A 20,622-nucleotide genomic window follows, 5' to 3' on the forward strand; every position below is an offset into this window, starting at 1 on the left:
TTTAACAGTTAATATCTTGGCCCCTTAGATAGCCCAAACAAATTATGCTGCATAGTATCAGTTCTTCTCTAATTGTCTTATTTATGTTTGGATGAAAAGTTGGCCTGTCTTACACACTTTATAGTGCAATTTGTGAACACGTCTTGTTAATCAGTTACCTTGTTTCTAATAGCCATATAATAACATAATTAGGAGTCTCTGCAGATATTTTCTGTGCAGACTGTATTACTTAGAATACTTAATACATTTATAATAGTGCATGTAATTGAAAGGGTTGAGGTCAGCATTGCTCTGTAAATTAGCTGCTGCATGAAAAAATCTTGTGGACAATACTTTTAGGAACAATTGACTTTTTACTTGTTTGAAGACATGAAATCACATGTTTGTGCTATGCATTAATGGATATGTAATCTTAAAATATGTCCTGTGCTGATAGAGCCTGTCTGTGAGATATTCTGTAAATTCCTTTTGAAATATGAATTTTATTTGAGTCAAAATGGAGTTCCATGCCTTTCAAATTCAAAGGCAACAGAATAGAAAATAGCAAAGTTGTTTAGAGTTTCTGTCTTCTTTTTCTTGAGCATCATTGTTTTGATTAAACCAGTGTACTGGTTTGGCACAACCAGGAATATGTAAAGGAATATTTTCTAAAAGGAGTATTTGGAAAATGTGCTTTATCCAGTAGGCAGAATAAACATTTTTTCTTCTTCCTCCTGAACATAAAGCTACTAATTTTTATCAGATTCTTTCTGTACCATTGTAAAAGCAATTCACAGATGCCTTTGTTTTCCTGTGCAGATTTTCAAGCTTTTTTTCATTTCTTTTTCCCTCACACAGCAATCTTTTGGAGAAACAGGCAGACCTATTTGGCTCCAGATAGCTGAGTCAGCTTACAGGTTCACTTTAGGCTCAGTTGCTGGAGGTGAGTAATATTTCTGCTTTCTGTTTCCAAGCTTGGGTTAATTTAACACTGTTTTGCCAGACTACTTGATCTTATCTAAGGTAGATGTTTTGGTTATACATGTGTAAAATCGAATGTTGGAACCATTTTGGTTGTGCTGTTCCCTTTCTTGCCTTATCACTTGGGTTCTAGAATCCCTCTGCAGTCCTTTGAAACTATGCCAGTAAAAAAATTCCTTAATGGTAATTCAGCTAGGTGTTCTTCATTCTACACACCTTGTTTTATGTAACAGTGTAATCCATTCTCCTTGAGACTTTTTTCTATTGTTGTTCTTTCTTACCTCCAAGATACCAGAGGTTTTACCAGCTTATATATTCTTTGTGTTTAAATAAATGCCGTAGAAAATAATCACAATAATTATATACTCCACCAACAATGACATTGCAGAAATAATTCTCCAGGTGCTTTCTTACAGCTGTTGGTGCTACTGCAGTATATCCCATAGACTTGGTGAAAACTCGGATGCAGAATCAGCGCACCACAGGTTCTGTTGTAGGAGAGTTGATGTACAAAAACAGCTTTGACTGCTTTAAAAAGGTTTTGCGTTTTGAAGGCTTTTTTGGTCTCTACAGAGGTAAGTGAATTAAAATATATATATATACATCAAGTCAGTAATTTTCTGTCCCCCTTTTTTTATTTTAATACCTCAACAGCTAGTTTCCTATGGGAGAATCAGAATATTTGATATCATGTCTAATTTTGCTTTCATTTCTGAGCTCAGTATTTATCTTCCATTGCGTACCCTTCATCATAAACAGTTGCTGGGAAAAAACTGAGCTTTTTTGTTGTTGTTAGTGATTTGCTCTTTGCTGCTTAAGTAATTGAAAGACCTAATTTTTGGGGTGTAATTGCTGAGGATATAATTGTAATCTCACAAATTGAGGATTGCAACTTTCAGCTGGGGTCAGATATCAGGAACAGATTAGCAACTGAGGAATAAAGATTGATTTTACAGCAAATATTTTTTGTTAAGAGACAAAAGACAGTAACTTGGAAATGTATCTGGAAACTGGATTCAAGATCTTATGCCTCACGCTTTTACAGGTAGTGGGACTTGTTTTATAATTTTATCTGGTGAACAGAAGTTGCATTCTGCTGTTGAATTATGTTGCTCCGTTTTACTTTAAAGTATCACCAGTGAAACTCAGAAAATTGTAATTTTGAAAAAGATAACACTCTAAGATACAGGTTAAGAATTCATCTTTTTATCAGTTAGGCTGAGTTTTAGTCACATTGGTAAGGTGACTTACATATAGGGCAAGTCCTTGCCAGCCCTCTGAATAGATACTTAGTTGAATTCTCTATTTTAATGGTAATTTCCCATAGCTTTATGAAGTTCACAGTTTTAATGAGGATCAGCAAGGTATTTATTAATTGGCACACCTGTTTCTTTAGCTGCAGCAAACTCATGTCATGGCTACAGCATTTTGTTCTGCTTTGTGATGTGTTCAGGCAGTGAAGACACTGGACAGTGTCCTTTATGGACAGTATCTAAGAAGTTTTTGCATATGAAAGTCTGTGTGTTCTGGCTAGAGAGTGTTTTGTGGTCTTTAAGGATTCTGCTATGCAAGTGAGTAAGGGAAGGAATATGTTGGTGCAAAGTTAATAAAAGAACTGTAGTCTGTGTAAATTATGTCTTACTGGTAAATAGTTTTCTTTTTTCTTCTTTCATAAAACCAAATACTTGAGTTACATCTATGAGACTGATTCTTCAGTGCTGTTCTACAGTACCGTTTTCTTTCTCTTGCCCCCTCCCCATTTTTGCACAGCAGCATCTAAAATAACTTGTTATTTTATTTCTTATTTCTTTATTTCAAACACTTTGAAATCAAGGATGATTCCTTTGATGAGTTAAAAGCAGTGTTTTACACTTGGAAAAAAAGTTCTTATTTGAAAGAATGTCAATTTGCTACACTTTTTAATAGCCTGTTTAATAATTGTCTTTAAGATTGTTTAGGATAAGAAGTTCATGTAGTTGTTTTGAAACTGTTACAGTTAATGGTCAGCATGTTGCTAAGATTTGGATTCAGAGATTTAGATGTTCTGTTGGAAGTATGTTAAACTAAGCAGCAGAAACACTTACAGAGTTGACTGTGGGTCTTTTACTGGGTTCTTACATTCCTGAGCTGGATTATCCTAATTGTATTGTAATATAACAATACATCTATACCATAATATAATGGTACAATAGGGTATTTGTTTCCTGCAGCTTAAAAAATAGAACTGAACACAAACTGGGAATTAAAACTATTATAATTCTAAATTAAAACTTAGTATTTTTGGTCAAGAAAATACACCTTTGCTTCTTGACACCCAACTTCAGAACTAATAAAGTTTCTTCTCAGGTCCTTCACTAAACCATGCTCTCTGGGCACGAGAGCTCTGTCCCAGGCTCTCTGGCACACCAAATGTGTGTTCCCAGTGAGTTCAGCTTGATTAAAAAACTGAGTGGGGGGATTGTCTTGTGGTGTTTGGTCTGGTGGTTTTGGTTTTTTTAAGTATAGGAATTGCAGAACTGGATTGTCTTTTCAGAAGATCAGAAATTCAGGCTGGGAAGGCACCTTTTTTTTGTTACTGTCAACCTTTCTTTGTGTTTAATAACTACCTTTCCTCAGCTTAGTGAGTCTGTAGATCACACAGAAGGTACTGTGTTGGAAGAAAACACTACACTGCATATATTAACTGCCACACTTTCTATTAAGGCACCTTTGTTCTGAGCTTCCTTTTAAGAAAGTAGTATAAAAATTCTGCAGAATGACTATTTCTGGAATTTTGAACTATCACATTTTAGCTATGATTTCTCTGTACTTAACAAATATTGGAAGGTGGCATTGATATGGGTTTGTTGCTGTGGGGGTTTTTTGTTAGTTAACTAGCAAACACTTTTAACAAAATGATATTTCATAACCATGGAATAACATTAGGAAGTGACTATTTCTAATAAAAACAACTTTCTTTTAAGTTTTATGATCTATGCCAAAACAACTGTGGCGAAAATGGATTTAAAAATAACAGATGCTATTATAGTGTGTTATTTTAGGAAGTTAAGACTGCCATCTACTGATTTTTGTCTTAAACCTATTAGTTCCTAAAAAAGTGTATGTGCATTTTTCAAATGACAGTTCATTTTGATACTAGCTATTTTCCAGGAGCAAGGGCCTTGTCAAAATCACTTTGTGTCCCCTAATACGTCCTCTTAGTAAGATAAAAAATGCTCATTAGTAGTAGGGTTTAAAGAAGTTAATGCTACTATGTTGAACTGAACAAGAGAAAACCTTTATATCCTTTGTTGATTTGAGTCTTCAGAAAACTCAGGTTAGTAAGTCAGGTAGAAGTGAGTTGATAATTTACAGAGTCATGTGTATATCTCACAATTACTGTCCCGTTTTAAAAAGTGATGGCAAGCTTTATGGCAGAATGATGCCAAGGGGCTAAAAAAGTCAAACTAACTCTTACGTAGTAGAAATATCCAAAGTATATGTTTGGTCCTTAAACTTTTTTCCTTCTGTACAGCAACAGCATCAGGCTTGACTTGGTCGAGGAAGGCAGATCTGGTCGCAGATATGATGATTTCATTATCATTTTCAACAGAAATTGTAATATAAAATTATACCGATATGAATATGCAGTGCTCTAGCAGCATCCCATACTTAAATGCCATCCACCTCAAAGGATATTCCTGTGCAGAAAGGCATTTCTGTACAACACTGATAAAATATTATTTTCTCTATTAGGAAGATAATGTTGCCTTATGATGTCTTTGTTTCTATAGGCTTGTTACCACAGCTGATAGGTGTTGCTCCAGAAAAGGCTATTAAGCTAACTGTACGTATCTTTTTTTTTTTCCTTTCCTCCCTGGCGTCCTTTTGTTTGTTAACATGCACAGGATTTATTTTCTAAAATGTGTGAAAGATGACCACTTACAAACATTCTAATATATGTGGCTACAGATGTACTTGATATATATTAATAAGGAGGAAAAATAACTTAAAATAGTGTGTAATATATTGTATCTTTATTAGGTTAATGACTTTGTCAGAGACAAATTTACTAAGAAAGATGGTTCCATTCCACTTCCTGCAGAGATCCTTGCTGGAGGCTGTGTAAGTACCTGTCCTGTATTCCTAGGAAACATTGATTCTCAGTCATGCCCGGAGTAGTTGGAATGACAGTTAATGGGTGTGCTTTGTACAGGAGTGCTCTATTTTCACCCAGTCGTAAGAACTAAAAAAAAGGACTTTTTCTGTTTGGAAAGCTTAGCATACTTCTGAGTTAAGTTCTCTTGGAATGATGTGCTTGTTTTGGCCCAGTTTGTAACTTTCAGTTTCAGCAGTGGTTTTATTCACTAAGTCCCAAGAAGAGGATGCCCTATTCTCCCTTTCCATATGTTCTACTGGGTTGCCATTCATCATTTGAGAAGACACAGTACTCCTTGAGAATGGATTATAGGCATGATTAAGTTTCCTTCAGGGGAGGGATAGAGATGTCCACAGTGGTTTAAGAAAGTCGAATTCTTGCTGAAGAGTTTAAGAAGGAAAAGAAATACACTCTTCAGCTTGCTGTATGTGAAATTTTTACTGTTGTGAAAATACGGAAAAAAATGAACAACGTAGCCTTACCTTTCAGGTGACATGTATGAGTGAATTGTCTGTTTAAATGACTCGGTATAAAATGCAGCTATGTTACTCCAGATGTTAATTACATCCCTCATCCAAATAGTTAAAAAACAAACCATGTTTTTGTTGAAATGAGGGCTGTAATTCAGTGGATGTTTTAGCAATCTGTAAGTGGTTTGAATTGATATTGATTATAGATTTCTTTTGGTTTTGCACATTGGCTAATTTCATTTGTGGGATTCCCCAACAGTTGTTAACCCTATAATATGTTTAAGGCTTGAGTTGGGTTTCTTTTGTAGCAGAGAACACTAATGACTTCCAGTTGAGTAGGCTGACAGGCTGGTATAAAACCTCCTTGGCTTACAACAAAACCTGGGGCAGAAAGGTTGTTGACCTCTGCAAACTTTTAATTCAAAGAAACAGCCCTGGAGGGAGACTGCTTAAAGTTCTGCCTGATTGAATTTGGCAGCCTGGTACATGCTTGAGTCTTCACTTGTCAGTGTACAAAGTTTATTTTCTGAGAAATGTGAGAAAGCAGCTCTAATGTGTAGCTAGCAGAAGACTAACCTTTTTCTAAAAAGCTCAGTAACATAGAAAGCAAACACAGGCCATCTATAATGGCAGAGAATATAATTCATTTGTATTTGTGCTGTGCTTAAATTCATAATTAAAATCAAACATCTGATAATGAATTTTATTATTTTACATTATTTTGTACTGGAATAGATAATACTAAATTCAGTATACATTAGAGCCTTTTTCATTTGCTAGGTACTCCTTTTTCAAAATAACTTTGTTGTCTTATTGTAATGAACATGCAAAAATGGGGGGGAAATTGAGTTTCAGATAAGCTTTCAGAGATTTGGGTGTTTTTTTCAAAGATGAGCAGATTTGTACTCTGTCCAAACACAACACCTTCTAGCTGACTGTCTGAGCTGATATTTTCATCTCCTTTTTCAAGATACTAATCTCACTCAATCTGGGAGAATTTTAAACAAAATTATAGAAGCAATGTTGGTCACAGTTTAGCAGCCTGAGGGATGTTTCTTTGTAGTTTCCTCTGGATCATCTGGTATCTTACTAGTTGAAGATTGTTTTTGTCTCTACTGCTGCTTAGTTCAATTTTAGCAATTCTACTTTTTCCTAAATAGCAGAATCTTTGATAGCAAGCCAATAAGGTTAAGAGTCTGAAATTATCAGCTGGCTAAAACAGGGGCAGTTAGATATTAGTCTTTCTTTTTTTTCATCCTCAGACCTTTTAGTTCTCATTTTGACAGCTCTTTTCTATGTTGACTTGCTTGGAAATAGTGTTGGTCTTCAAGCTTCTGTTGTTATTGTGTTCTGTTGTTCTACTAAATACTATGGGATGCAACCAACAATTGCATCCAAGGAAGGGCCACAAGTAAGCTTAGTCCATTTCCTTGCAGGGATCAAAAGGCTTTGTGTTTGAGTGTGTTTCATTGTTCCTTTATTCTCTTCCTTCTCTCTCTATTAGTACAAAATGATGGGTTAATGTGGGAATGGTTGGATTTTATATGTGCCAAAATTATTTTCAGCGTTTGGATTAGGGTAACTTAGGTTTTTGAGGCTTTTTGTTACTGTTCAACACTTAAATATTTTGCTAATAGTATGCTATAGATATAAGCTAAAATTAAAAAATACTTTTTAAACTTGTCATAATATCAAAAGAAATAGCATTATGCCCACATGTAGTTCTGAGAGATGGACTTAATATGGACTCTGTCTCTGACCCTCACTTACCTGTGTTTAGTGTTGAACTATCTCCTCATTAACAGGAATAATGTAGTTTTTGATAATTTCTGGTATGGAAATGCTGATGGATGAACCAGATAAGCCAGGCATATTTTCAGCCATTTTACAGAGTTTACATCAGATACCTTTTATACTTGTAAAAGCCTTCCCTCTTGCAAGACATGCAGAAGCACATGGTGCATGCCACAGTCCTCAAACAGCAATCAAAAGAATTCTTGTGAGGAAGTGGTGGCAGCTTGGGTAGGGTTCCAGCAGACATGACAAATTCTCCTCTCTGGATGGCAGTGCTGTATCAAAGCTTATGTATGGTGTTACAGTCTTCTAAGACCCACATACAAGGACAGGTGAAACCTTTCACATTAAGACAGTGGTGGTTCAGGAGACCCTGTGTAGGCTGGTCAGTATCCTCAGCTCTGGAGTATCTGGAAGCAGTGCTGTACTGTCCAGCAAAGGGACTGCTCACAGGCACGTCCCTCCTCCAGAAATGCTGACCCTGAGAGACTGAACTGCTTTGGCCGAAATTTTACCTCTCAGGCTCCAATAATTCTCAGCTTCTGTAAGCTTATGGAGGAAAGTCATGTTCCCAGTAAGAAGAAACATCTTCATTCTCTCAGCAGTTCCCAGAGTTCGCCCAGGAAGTGCCTGTTTCTATGGTCAGCTGCCTGTCTGTTGTCTTTCCTTCCTTACAGCAGGGCAGGGACCTCCCGCAGGCAGCCCGTGCCCTCTGCTCCTTTAAACCTATCTGCTGGCTGCTGGGCAGTGTAAATGTCACTGAGAGGTGCAGGGTCTGTCTTCTCAGAGCCCAAATATTCCCAGCTGCTCTCAAGCTGTAGCTGTATTTGAAAACTGCAGAGTAGCTGTGTGGGGGCAGCTCTGTTACAGCAGTCAGGTCACACCTGTCAGTGAAAGGGCTCTTGTCCTTGATGGATGAAACTGAAATCCCATCTTTGTACCTGCCTGAAGTACGCTGGTTTGTTAATCATTAACAGCACTATCTATATTTACACGTGTTCAGAGCCAACAATTTCTTTCCCTACTGTTACTGTAATTAATTGAATTACGTTTCATTGTAATTCAGTGATTAACTGGCATTCCTGCCTTTGAAGTTTTCAGCTCCCATTAGCTTTGAGTTGCAGGGAAACTGTGAGGCTTTGGCGATAGTTCCCTCTGTCCCGACAGAGGCTGGGAAGCAGGGAGTGCATGCCTGCTATGGACAGTGCTTCCCACAGGAGCTCACACACATGGCTCATGTCAGTACATCGTGAAGGGCAAGGTGCTGCAGGGAACTGCTCATCCTCACCTGGGAAGCAATGTTGAAGTAGATATCTAATGCTGGGTGGATGATTCATGATTACTGTTACAGTAGTCAAAGATTCTGGGATTTTACGTTGTAATTCCTATGAGTTACAGAGGAAGAAATGGAGTCTTCCCATCCTGTGCGTGGTGCTTAGCGTTTCAAATGGATGAATTTTGTTTCTTCAGAAAGACGTTTTTGCTTTATGCTGTAGGAAGAAAGACTATGTGGGATACCAGGCAGAAAGGGTCTTGAGAACCTTTGGAGATGTAGGCAATGCATCTGTTGATAATTAGAGGTTGGGATGTGTGCATGTATGTTTGTGTTTGCACATACATACGCAGAGAGGTTCAAATTTACCACTGATTTTGAAGTTTTCATAAATGTTAACTCTAAGATTCAGTCTAAATATTTTTTGTATCATTATAAGAAATAATTTCCATACAAATTATGCAAATATACATATATACAAAAATGCATATAGGTTTATCGGGCAAATAAGAATGTGTCAAACACTTAGTTTGGAAAGAATAATGTAAAATGTTAATGGTTTTGTTTAACAAGCACAAAAATACAGAATTATAACCGTCAGACTGCTTTTCCTTCAAACCCCTGAGGATGTGTTACTTCTTTTATTATACTTTACAAAAATAAGGTTAGTAGCGTTAAACTTTACTGCTTTACCTTGATTTCTATTGTGGATATTTAAAATCAGGTAGAAAATGATTGTTTAATAAAAGAGACAGTAAGCTCACTCTAGGTTCATGAACAATGTCAGCTTTGCCTAGAGAAAGAAATGCAAGTTCTTTTGATGTTTTTAAATAAGACTGTTTTAAGTAACATCTTATTTAGCTGCTTCTGTGGGACATCGTTGTGGTCCAGGATGTGGTGGTTTCTAAAAGGAAGGAAGGAAGGGCTTGAAGTAGGGCTCTCCCCTTTGGAGCATATGCCTCTCGGGTGGAATTGGAAAGGGCAAGAGGTCTCATGTTGCAGGGTCATTTGTGTATTTCCTTCAGCCTTTGGCATGTCATGGGGCGTTTGCTGTGGGATCTCAAACTACATCTTTTCTCTCATAACCTTTGCTGTCAGATTTAGTTCCTTTACTTGCTCCTTGTAGAGTTATTTTACATGACATTAAGGTTAAGTAGAAGCTTTTATTACTGGTATTTTTGATGTGTATGAATAACCTCCATTCAGAAACAAATTTGTCAACCTTTTTTAAAGTGTCTGTTGCAATTTATGTGTGAAGCGAGGATTTATGAGAGAGAAATCTAGATTTACTGCACCATCTCCAAAAGCAATTCAGGGACTGCAATGTATACCTCTGTGTGCATATACACGTGCACATGGATTTAACACACATAGCTGACAGCTGAAGTAAGAGACTTTGAAAAAGAGTGATGCTGATTGCTAATGATTTGCACAGGAGCGTGGAGATTTGTACTGCAAACCTACATGCTTCCAGTTCATTTTTATTTGGAGATCCTTTGTGTCATTCTCCTCTGCGTCCTTTTCTGCAGAGTGCTCTTCTGCTCCCCAAGGCAGCACTCTGCTTTGCCTCACACATTCTTTGTCAGATAGATAGCCAGCCACCTTTTACTTAAATAGAAAACAGACAAACTGACAAACCACCCTTGCATTTATTCTTTAGAAAATACACAGTGAAAAAGTGAGTTTTCTTGTGTTACATGTTCTGTATTAAAGTAAATGCTTGTCCTGTCTGTACTTGTGATCCGTTGAGGGACCTAACTCATCTGTGCCATTCCACTGAATGCAGCTCCTCCCTGTGTGGTTCAAACCACTGCTGGGCAGGAAAGTTTGCCAAGCTCCAAGTAAAACAGTGTAAGTCAAGACTTGGATAGAAGGACATACTGCTAATAGGGAGTATTTAACTGGGTATCTAAGTAGTTACAGCTCTTTTTGAGGAAGCTGCCTGTTGATAAGTCTGTCAGCACTGTAAATATTCAATGTTCATTATGTTGATGTAATTAAAGAGGTTTTCAGTGGGTTTTCTGCCAATAATATAAGCGTAGAGTTTTTCTTGTATTTTATTTTGCTCAATAACCTGACCACCAAATCATCTTCTAATACTGTTGGAATACATAATTCTGTATTAACTATATAGAATTTGTAACACTGTATTTCTAATTAGTGTTGCTACTAATAAAATGTGTTGTGTTCAGAGTCTTTTGCTTTCTGTATCAGAAAAGGGCTATGGCTGATGCTAACAGAAAAGCAGGCAGCTGTGCACCTAGGAGAGGAAAATGTTAATTGCAGGAAGATTGAATTCAGGGTAGAAATGTTTACAAATTGGCCTATTTGTGTTTCTGTGGTGGGTGTTAGGCAAATAGGAAAAGTTATTTTGGCTGCTCTGCAGGGTGTGCTAATTTTTAACATTAAAAATAAAAAATGGAATTTCACATACACATTTAAGCAAATAATACATATTTAATAGGCAGGAGCTGGTAATAGTCTAGAAGGAGTGAATTTCTAGCTTAGTGTCGCAAACTAAAGTTACTTGAATTTTTTTGTGTGGTCCATTGTATTATGTAGCCAGAACACACTGCTTAACTTTTTATCTACTAAAATTATTTTTTTAAAAATTATACTGGGAAATGCTAGACATTTGAAATTGGTTTTATGCTTAATGCAATACAAACAAACAAAAAAAAGGTTAACAGAATTTTCTAGATGCAAATTTTATAATTTTTATTTAGATTGGAACTTTGCCTAGCAAGACAGCCCTTTTGTCTTGCATGCATAGGTGTGTATAAACTGAAAAAGGTGAGATGAGAAGTAAAGAATGCCTTTGGTGGTGAGTGGTGTCAGAAAACTGAGGAAACACAATGCAGTAAGTCCAAGGAACAGAGAAGATGGGAATCCCTTTGGCTGGTCTGAGAGTTCTTGTGATCTTCCCGTTGGTTGCAACAAATGTCCACAAAAGCAAAGGCTTTGCTTTGCTTTGGGAGAGGTGAAGAAGTGAGGGAATAAAATTAAAATTAACTGTATAGATGATTATTTGAGTGGGAAGTGTTAAAGACAGTAATTACTACAGTGGAGATAGTTAATCAAAAGCAGTGGTTAATCTCCCACTGTTTGGGTCAAGGTGCTTCAGTAAATCTGTTGCAGTGATGATTTTAAGTGTCAATATTGAGTGCAGTAATAAACAGGGCTTGCAGTAAAAGGCTGTCAGTGCTCAGTAAAGGCTCAGTGCAGTATGGGATGCTTGGTCAGTGAAGGCTTCTTGCCCCCAGCCCATAGATGCTGCTGAAGTGCTGGGTCATTCTCAGTAAGAGCTGACGAAGGTTGCAATGCTCTTCTGTCTCTAGGCTAGAATAATTCAGATTGCCAGCTTCTAAACTGTGCACCAGGGCTAATCTCAGATTTATTCTGCCTGCTGCTGGAGAGAGGAAGATTGTGCTATATGCAGAAAGGATGAGTGTTCATTTGTCAGTCAGTCAGCAGAGAACACTGTGCAGGTTGTCCAGGAGAAGATGCTGTATCAGACTATTGGTTTTACTGCACCACACCCCCCTCCCAACCCCCCAGCACCACAAAAAGAATTTATTGCTTGGGCAATTTAGAAGTGGTAAAAAGTTTTAACTGCAGATGTTCTGCATCTCTCTACTTCACTAAAATCTGATGGCTTGGAGGAATCAATCAAAATTAAGAGGAGCTTTTATATTGTGCAAGAAATGCTTTTTATAGTTGGCTGTATTCAAGTGGTTAAATGCCATAATTTTTAAGGAAGTGGGTTTAATTTTTAAATGAAAAAAGGTGGCTTAGGAATAGGGGAGGATAACAAGCTTAGTAAAATATAGCCGGATTGTGATGAACCACAAACTTCTTCAGAAGTGAATGGTAGTACCTACAGCAAACCAGGGAGAAATCTAAACATGTCATTTTAAACAGGTTTAAAAAGTCTGAAACTGAACTGTCACATTGAATCTCTCTCAAACCTGGGACACAGTTCTTTGAAAGTCTTTGGCTAAAGTGCAGAATCAGAAGCAGCTTTACAGCACTACTGCTAGGAAGTTTGCAAGATAGTCCTTCGGCACTGCCAACAGAGTATTTCCTGCAAGTAAAATCTGTCTTGCTCAGCTCAAAGATACGACTTCTGTTTCTATCTAGTATCATATTCTGAAATGTTAGTCTTCCTATTTAAATTTTATATTTTGTTTCCACTTAGGACTATTACAGGCTGCTAAACAAAACTCCAAACACCTTTTCTAATAATTTAAAATTACGCTGTTAAATGCAAATTTACCTTTTAAACAGCATCACTTCTAAATGCAAATAGCATGTCTACACATTGGTGATGGATTGTTATTGAATAAACATAAGGTCTTCTTTATGTGTATTTGATGCTCTAGTAGCACAAGTCTAATGATTATTTAAGTTTAGTATTTCCTGTAATATCTGATAGACTTTTAAACACAGCAATGACTTCTAGAAAGTGATGTCGAAGAGAAAAGCAGAGACAAACCAAATTAATTCACCTCAGGGGGCTATAAAAATAAAAATGTAAAAATCTATTTTTAGAAACCTATGATTTCTGATCTGAGGCTTTTGACTTCCAGAGAGGTGCTTTATTATCTCTCATATATTTTTACGTGAGAATATCTGCCAATGCAGTGAGAAGTGAAGGCACCCATCACCTTACAAAAGTCAATATGTCACCACATATTCTGGTAATGCAATTTACTTTCTTTTTCCTTGGGTTTGCAGGCAGGAGGTTCCCAGGTCATCTTCACTAATCCTCTGGAGATTGTAAAGATTCGGTTGCAGGTAGCAGGAGAAATTACCACAGGACCCAGAGTCAGTGCCCTCTCTGTTATAAAAGATTTAGGCTTTCTTGGTCTTTATAAGGTATGTACTTCTGCTTCGAATGCCTTCATCTTTTTATGCTAAACTTCTGTATTGTTGAAACAAAACCTGTTAAAAACAAAGACATCTTTTGAATTTAAAACCAATCTCTTCCTGCAGGGCAGCCCCACAGTGGAAAACTGAAGAAAACTCACTTCTATATTAATGGCAGTGGGATACAAAAAAATACTCCCCCATTCTATCCTTTGGGCTTTTATGCCAAGCTACAGGGAGTCCTGTATTGCAGACCTGCTGGCTTCTGGCACTGCTCATTTCATTTGGTGGGGTTTTGTGAAAAGTTTCTTTAGCTTTCCCTGTGTGTTGTTCTTATATTTATTTTGAATCTCTGTATCTCTATTGTTATCTTTGCAGCAGGATATTCTCTTTGTCTTAATAAATTGATGGCAGTGAAACAGCAGTGAAGTTTAGTAGGATTCAGATTTTTAAGAAGTTAAGTGGTGGGATTTGTCAATAAATTCCGCTGAAAAAAGCCTGTTCTGTATGGTACTTCAGCAGAATGCCAGTCAACAGATTCCTTCCCTGCAGGTATACTTACTGCCATCATTACAGATCAGGTGTAATGGAGCAGAAGCTATTAGTTTCCTTAAACAAGGAAGAGTGTTTCTTCCTGTATCTTCTGCCAGTGCAAGGGGTAATACGTAAATTCAGCAGTTACATTAGCTGTGCACTTAGAAAACATTGCTTTATGTGATTTGCCCATAGACCTGCAATAATACTTTAAAAATGTGCACATTTACTTTTAGAACTGAAGCTTTTGTTTTGAATTTGGTACTGTTGTGTTTCCTTATTAAACTGCACCCAATTTGCAGCATTTTTTCTTTTTGCTTATCTTCCAGTGCAGCTTCTTTGGTCAAACAGATGATGATCAGTGTGAGGTCTTACAGTGCTTACTGGTATTTTAGTAGTGTCTTTGTGTTTGGTGGAAAAAAGGCTGGCAGGGACTTGTCTTCCTGCTTCCCTGGTTTTCAGAAAGACATAAAGACTGATCTTTGTCACTTCTTTCATTGCCATTGGACACACAGTGTGTAAAAAGTATTTATCCTAAGTACTGATGTCAGGATTGATGTCATATATAACTTACTAAAATGATACATGAACCTTGAATCTTCTCATTCCAGACACTTAGTTTAGATATGCTTTATTCTTATTTTCAAGTTCCCTGTATCATTTGTTTCCTGAGACATTTTATTTTCTGTGTTATTTATATGGTACATCAAATGAGTTTGTACTTTCAGGGCTCAAGCTGCTTGCTGGATATCAATTTTAGCCTCATTTACAGAATTTATTTGCATTATGTCTCTTTGCTCTGTGTCAGGGTGCCAAAGCATGTTTCCTCAGAGACATTCCCTTTTCTGCAATCTACTTTCCGGTTTATGCTCATAGTAAACTGATGTTTGCTGATGAAAGTGGCCATGTGGGAGGGCTTAATCTCCTTGCAGCTGGAGCCATTGCAGGTAATATTGCAGAATGTTTCCTAAAAGTAATTTTTTTTTTCTTTTAGTGAGTAATATTTAATATTCATTTGGTAGCCCCATATAAAGGAAGGGTACTGTACCATTGTTTCTGATTTAATCTAAATTTGATCACTTTTATTCTTAGTGGGAGGCGATGTAATTTTGATGAGAGCTAATTACATTTGCATAATGTGGATAAACAGCGTAATGCAGCTCAGCAACTTGTAGTCAAATTTGATCTGTCTGTCTCAATGGGGTTTTACTTGTTACTGAGCTCTCAGAGTTGAAGGCTAATTTGAATCTTTGATGAACATAAAATGAGAGATCATAACAGCTAAGAAGAAAATGATGACTTATCCAGGTTTGGATTCTGAAATAACTGAAAAGAAACTTTGTTCAAATGTAATTGCTGAAAATAGGACATTAGTTTGTAAAGAAGTACCATACTCTGAAATATAAAATATTTTACAGCATCTCAAACAAGTTTAGTATAAAGACAATATGCAGGCATGATAAAAAGTTGTTTTTACTAAAGACAAGGGGTATGAAAATACTAGATGTAGGAATTATAGTGGTGGATATTAAACATGCAGATAGAGATGGCCAGATTCTGCACTGCCAAGGACAAGCTCAGCAGATGAAAACCAGGTATCTGCATGCAGCCTTGCAACTGGGAATGATTCAGTGTCAGAATCTGCAGTTCAGAAACACCACTGGGCTGAGCAAGACCCTTTGCTACTTGTGACAGTTGTAAGGAGTCACTATACAGATCTGTATGTCAGTTGTGAGTGCCTGTGTGTGAACAGCAGTTTCCCATGTCGGACTTGCCGCATAGCTTTGGCTGCACCTTCTCGGTGCCAGTTGGTGTGTTCCTCGTGCCAGAGGGAAGGGAGACCACTTAGGAAACATCTAACAGATTCGTAGCCCTGTTCATTCTTTAGTATTTCAGAGCTGCCAGAAATAGAAAATTATTTAGCTTATTATATGCATACAATACTCATATATATTATATTTTTAATTTGTGTCTCCTATAAGACTTTTTAGACTGCAAACTTCACAGTTTTTCTTTGTTTCATTAGTGTCTCTGTGTTGCTTATACTTGGAGAAGAACCCTATTAAAAATGTATGTAAATCTCATAGGCCTAGTTTTACAGCATGTACAGGAATCTGCCTCTCTGAATTGCAAATTTCACATTCTCAATTGCTCACTCAATCCCGGTTACACGTGCGCAGCAGGCAAAGAATACAGTCTGAAGGAATCTGCCTGTAAGGAAAATCTGCATATGATTGCAGTCTGTGTATGCTCACAGGCTTAACTGCAGTGCTTGTGTTGTTTTCCTGTAAAACCTGAATTGGTCAGTGACACTTCAGAATTTATCATCACTTATGCAACCAGTGACTTGTTAACATTTTTAATTCAATATTAAACAATTGTAAAAGTTTAACAGAAGTCAAAATTAATTTCATGATTTTAAGTCAGATGATGGTTCCTTTTTGTAGGGGGATGAAGTTTTTATAGTATTCAGAAGTATTCAGAAATATCTCAGATAACACAGTTATATACTGTGGAGTACATTTCTGAAAACTTTCTCCTTTCCTTTGACTAGAAAGCCGAGAGTGGTGCCTTGGAAGTGGAGATTTGTTCTTCCATCACTGTTGGCTAATATCACGCTGTTGGTACTAAGCAGACTTGTAAAACACCTTCATTGTCCTCAGTCTTTTTATGGCTTGCCTACTGAAGTAAGCAGCATCTATTCTCCTACAGAACAGTCCAAACAGCAGTTTAGACAAATTGAGATGGGGTTTTAAGCAGTAGTTTTTCTCATCAACACTTTTAACAATGGCTGCACAGGATTCAATTCCCAAATCAATCATCTATGTAATTTGCAAAATATGTTGTAGAGTATAAACAAATACAGTAAATTTGCACAACTAATTTTTATATACTACATATATTGCCAATTTTATCTTGTTTCAAACTACTGCTACGGCCAGACCGCTAGAACATGCTGAGAATGTGTTTTGATAGTTTATTTCCTTTACTACCAGTTTCAGCCTTTAAATTTAGAAGAAAGTCAGAATGATTATCTCAGGCACAACAGTTTATATGAACATCAAGTGTAAGAACCTGCATTTTTTTTGTAACATCTAGCCCTTGTAAAAAATATGAAAGTTTGCACTTGTATTTTTCAGTTGTAAGTGTTTCATCTTTTACAAGATCCTTTGTGCAAATTAAATGTGGTTTTCTTCTAAAAGGTGTGCCTGCTGCTTCTTTGGTAACCCCTGCTGATGTCATCAAGACAAGACTGCAAGTGGCAGCTCGCGCTGGTCAGACAACATACAGTGGAGTTGTTGACTGCTTCAGAAAGATTCTAAGGGAAGAAGGCCCTTCAGCTTTGTGGAAGGGAGCTGGAGGTGAGAAAAAAAATTAAGGCTGACCCCAAATCTGCAAATTGGCATTTGCTTTGTTAAGGACTCAAATCAGAGCAGTATTTACAAGGTCTGATTGTGAAAAATGTAACACCTTGTTAAAAATGTTTAGTGTCTCTCCTGAGGAATTGCTCTATTTGTTTTAACACTATGATTTGTAATATTTAACAGCTCGTGTGTTCAGATCTTCACCCCAGTTTGGTGTTACTTTGGTCACTTATGAACTTCTGCAGAGATGGTTATATGTTGATTTTGGAGGCCAGTAAGTCAAGTATTTGCTATTTAGCTTGCACAAAATAACTGCCAAATTTAAAGAAAAAATCCCGAAGTTTTTCATGCATGAAACCCATTAAAACTTGTTGGACTTCGAGCACCTGTACTTAAAATTGCAGCATGTAAAAAAAATCCCCCCGTCCTTATTAATTGAGGGAAACTTGCATGCCACTTCTAATCAGATGAGGAGATTAAGAACCATTTCATATTTATTTCAGTATGCTAATTTGTATTTCCATTGCAGCAGGATAGTTCTGTCCATTTTCCTCATAACACTGGAAGCTAAAGGAATTTACAAAAGTATCAGTAAAAATGTAACTTCAGTTTTGGGTTTGATTTAAAATTAAGTAGTGATCTGACCTCATTCACTTCACCATAAGAGTCAATTAATTAGGGCCAACTTTAACAGTCTTCCATATTCAGACAAAAGACTTAAGTATTTAAGCCTGAATAAGTCTATTTAAAGTCCTTTCTTATGAAATCTAGACTAACAAAATAACCTTTTTTCTTTGTCCAAACAGCAAACCTGCTGGATCAGAATCTACCCCAAAAACACGAATTTCAGATCTTCCTCCTGTTAACCCTGCACATATAGGAGGATACAGACTTGCTACAGCTACGTTTGCTGGTATAGAAAATAAATTTGGTTTATATCTTCCAAAGTTTCGAGCTCCTGCCACCACCTCGGCTCAAGCACACTAGAAGCTGAGTCCTGAAAAGATGTTTCAAATGAACAAAGTGATGCAGTGAAAAGAGTTCACAAGAGTACTGCTGTATTTTTTTCCAGTCAGCTGCATGTGTTCTAGCTGAACTGAGCTTGCAAACCTAATTGCTCCTTTCAAATATTCATACATACCTGCATTTATTTATTTATACACAAGGAACTGATTGAAGCTGTGGTTCTCTGCCTTGTTTTAACCAGTGGCATGAAGCTGTAGCCTAGACTTTGCCTTGCACAGCTTGCATTTAATGTTACTGTACATATTGTACATCTTTGTACAGAGACATCAGGGCATCTATACACGTACATTTATATAATGGGTATTGCAGTTCAAAATAGTTTGAAATGTACAGATGTTTTGAAGGTGTTTTGTTAACAATCGTGACAATAAAATGTCTAAAAACACTTGTGTCAGTTTGCTTCTTTGAATTTATAGGCAGTTATCCAGTATGATTGTTTTTCCCTCCACAGAGGAAATGTGAAGATGCACAGATGCATTTAATGAATGGACAGGACAGGACAGAGCCTCTGCAGGAATGCCCCTCACTGCTAGTTACAGCAAAGAAATTGAAATGCAATGTGCTGTAAGTGTTAAGAGAATACAATAATTAGATGAGCACATGCCAGTATTTTATTTTGCAGCACTACTTTGTGACAAGAAATTCTCTCAAAATACATGGCAATACTAAATGTGTAATAGATATTACTTCTATGGTAGCATATTCAAAACACAGTGAGAGATCTGCCAGTTACTAACACACTCAAGATTTTTTACAGAGTTTATTACTCAGAGTGCCTTTTTTTCTTGAATAGAAAACTTGTTATAAAGAATTGAAAGCATTCTATTTCTAGATTTACCATGTTTTACCATGAGATTAGGTTATTTTTTTTGAGGGGGGGGACCTACTTTTGTACTATTTTTATATGCAAAACTGATTGTTCTTATTTACAGGTGAGTGGAAGTAAAAGAAGAAGAGAAAGTCAAAGCTTGAACTATTTCTGGCTTAGTGTCTGCCAAAAGTTTTCCTAGTATAATATTTAAGTGCAAAAATGTCAGAGGAAATAGGGGAGTTTAGATTTCTGCTGTGGAGGAAAATGAGTCACATCATCTTTGCAGCCAGAGATGAGAGGGGTGGTTTCCAGTCTTGCTTACTGAAGTTTTACATGTTTCTTACAGGGTTAAAGATCCTGGAATAGAGTATATCCAAGTGGTATAAACTGATTTCACGTTCTGTTTTCTTAATTGGGTGACAGCAGGCCCATCAGGGATTAAGTCAGTTTATGAAGAAATGGCTTAAGAACTGAACACTACACAGACCAGCCCTTTTCCAGCTCTAGCCTCTAAGGAAGGTAAAAATTACTTCGGTGCTGAATAACTTTTAGTGAGCCAGAGGCTACAGTACACTGACCTTGGAAATTTGATCACTATTCTGCAATATGAATATAGATAACCCCATTAGGCGGCTTCCTTCTTTATTTGTTGTATTGTTTAAGGAATTTCTTGTTCTGTACTGTTTTCTGGATAGAGACAGGCTTCTGGAACTCTCTGCTGGATCTATGAATTTTGTCTCGTGCTTTTCTAAATAGACAAAAACAGTGGAGACCCACTGACATTTAATCTTAGTCACAGCTTGTTGACTGCCTTGATCAAGGCCTTAGGACACTTGACAGTGTACAACAGCATTTGTATTTCTTGCAGCTCCAAAACTGGAGTTTGGCTTCCACAATCCTCATTTACAGCTTCTAGCATCACTTTTAGTCTCAACGATGTAGGTAGGGCTTTTACAACATTTTTAATAATCTGTACTCAACTATTCTGTGAGGGAGGACCACAAGCAGGAATAAAGAGAGTAGTAATAAATTTAATAATTGAAAATTATTGTAAGGTTGAAAATATACAAAATTAATGCCATATGACCTGTATGTATGTGAAAGAAAGCCTCACCTACTGCATTTCTGAAAACAGACGTGTGAGGGATATGTATGATTCAAGGAAAAGTAATGTCAATAAAAACACCCACAAGAACCATCAACCAAAACCCCAAGCACCTCCTCCCTCCAAAACCATCAAACCAAGAGACCTCCTGCTTGTTAAGAATTCTTCTGCCTAAAGGTACAAACCACCCCCTGATGTGCCTGTTCCTACACAGTTCACATCCTTCTCATCTGAACAGAGCTGCTGTTGTAGGGTTGAGGAGAACAAATAGGATAAA

General features: G+C 37.0%; 1 protein-coding gene across 3 annotated transcripts in view; it reads left to right on the top strand.

Moving 5' to 3' along the window:
* The window catches only part of SLC25A12 (solute carrier family 25 member 12), a 45,462-nt gene extending 26,648 nt beyond the window's left edge, over positions 1-18,814 (top strand). Inside the window, exons 10-18 of one of the 3 annotated variants that reach the window (XM_083864873.1) lie at positions 838-922; positions 1,377-1,535; positions 4,734-4,786; positions 4,984-5,064; positions 13,373-13,513; positions 14,847-14,985; positions 17,242-17,400; positions 17,587-17,677; positions 18,210-18,814. In XM_083864873.1, coding sequence (XP_083720999.1) covers positions 838-922; positions 1,377-1,535; positions 4,734-4,786; positions 4,984-5,064; positions 13,373-13,513; positions 14,847-14,985; positions 17,242-17,400; positions 17,587-17,677; positions 18,210-18,390 — 1,089 coding nt within the window. In that variant the 3' untranslated portion in view covers positions 18,391-18,814. Of the gene's footprint in view, positions 1-837; positions 923-1,376; positions 1,536-4,733; positions 4,787-4,983; positions 5,065-13,372; positions 13,514-14,846; positions 14,986-16,592; positions 16,726-17,241; positions 17,401-17,586; positions 17,678-18,209 lie in introns of those variants that run through there. The other 2 variants (XR_014590505.1, XM_083864874.1) reach the window with 2 other exon arrangements.
* The last annotated feature ends 1,808 nt before the right edge of the window (positions 18,815-20,622 follow it).

This window comes from Zosterops lateralis, assembly GCF_965231275.1.
Source record: "Zosterops lateralis genome assembly, chromosome: 7".
Classification (NCBI taxonomy): domain Eukaryota; kingdom Metazoa; phylum Chordata; class Aves; order Passeriformes; family Zosteropidae; genus Zosterops; species Zosterops lateralis.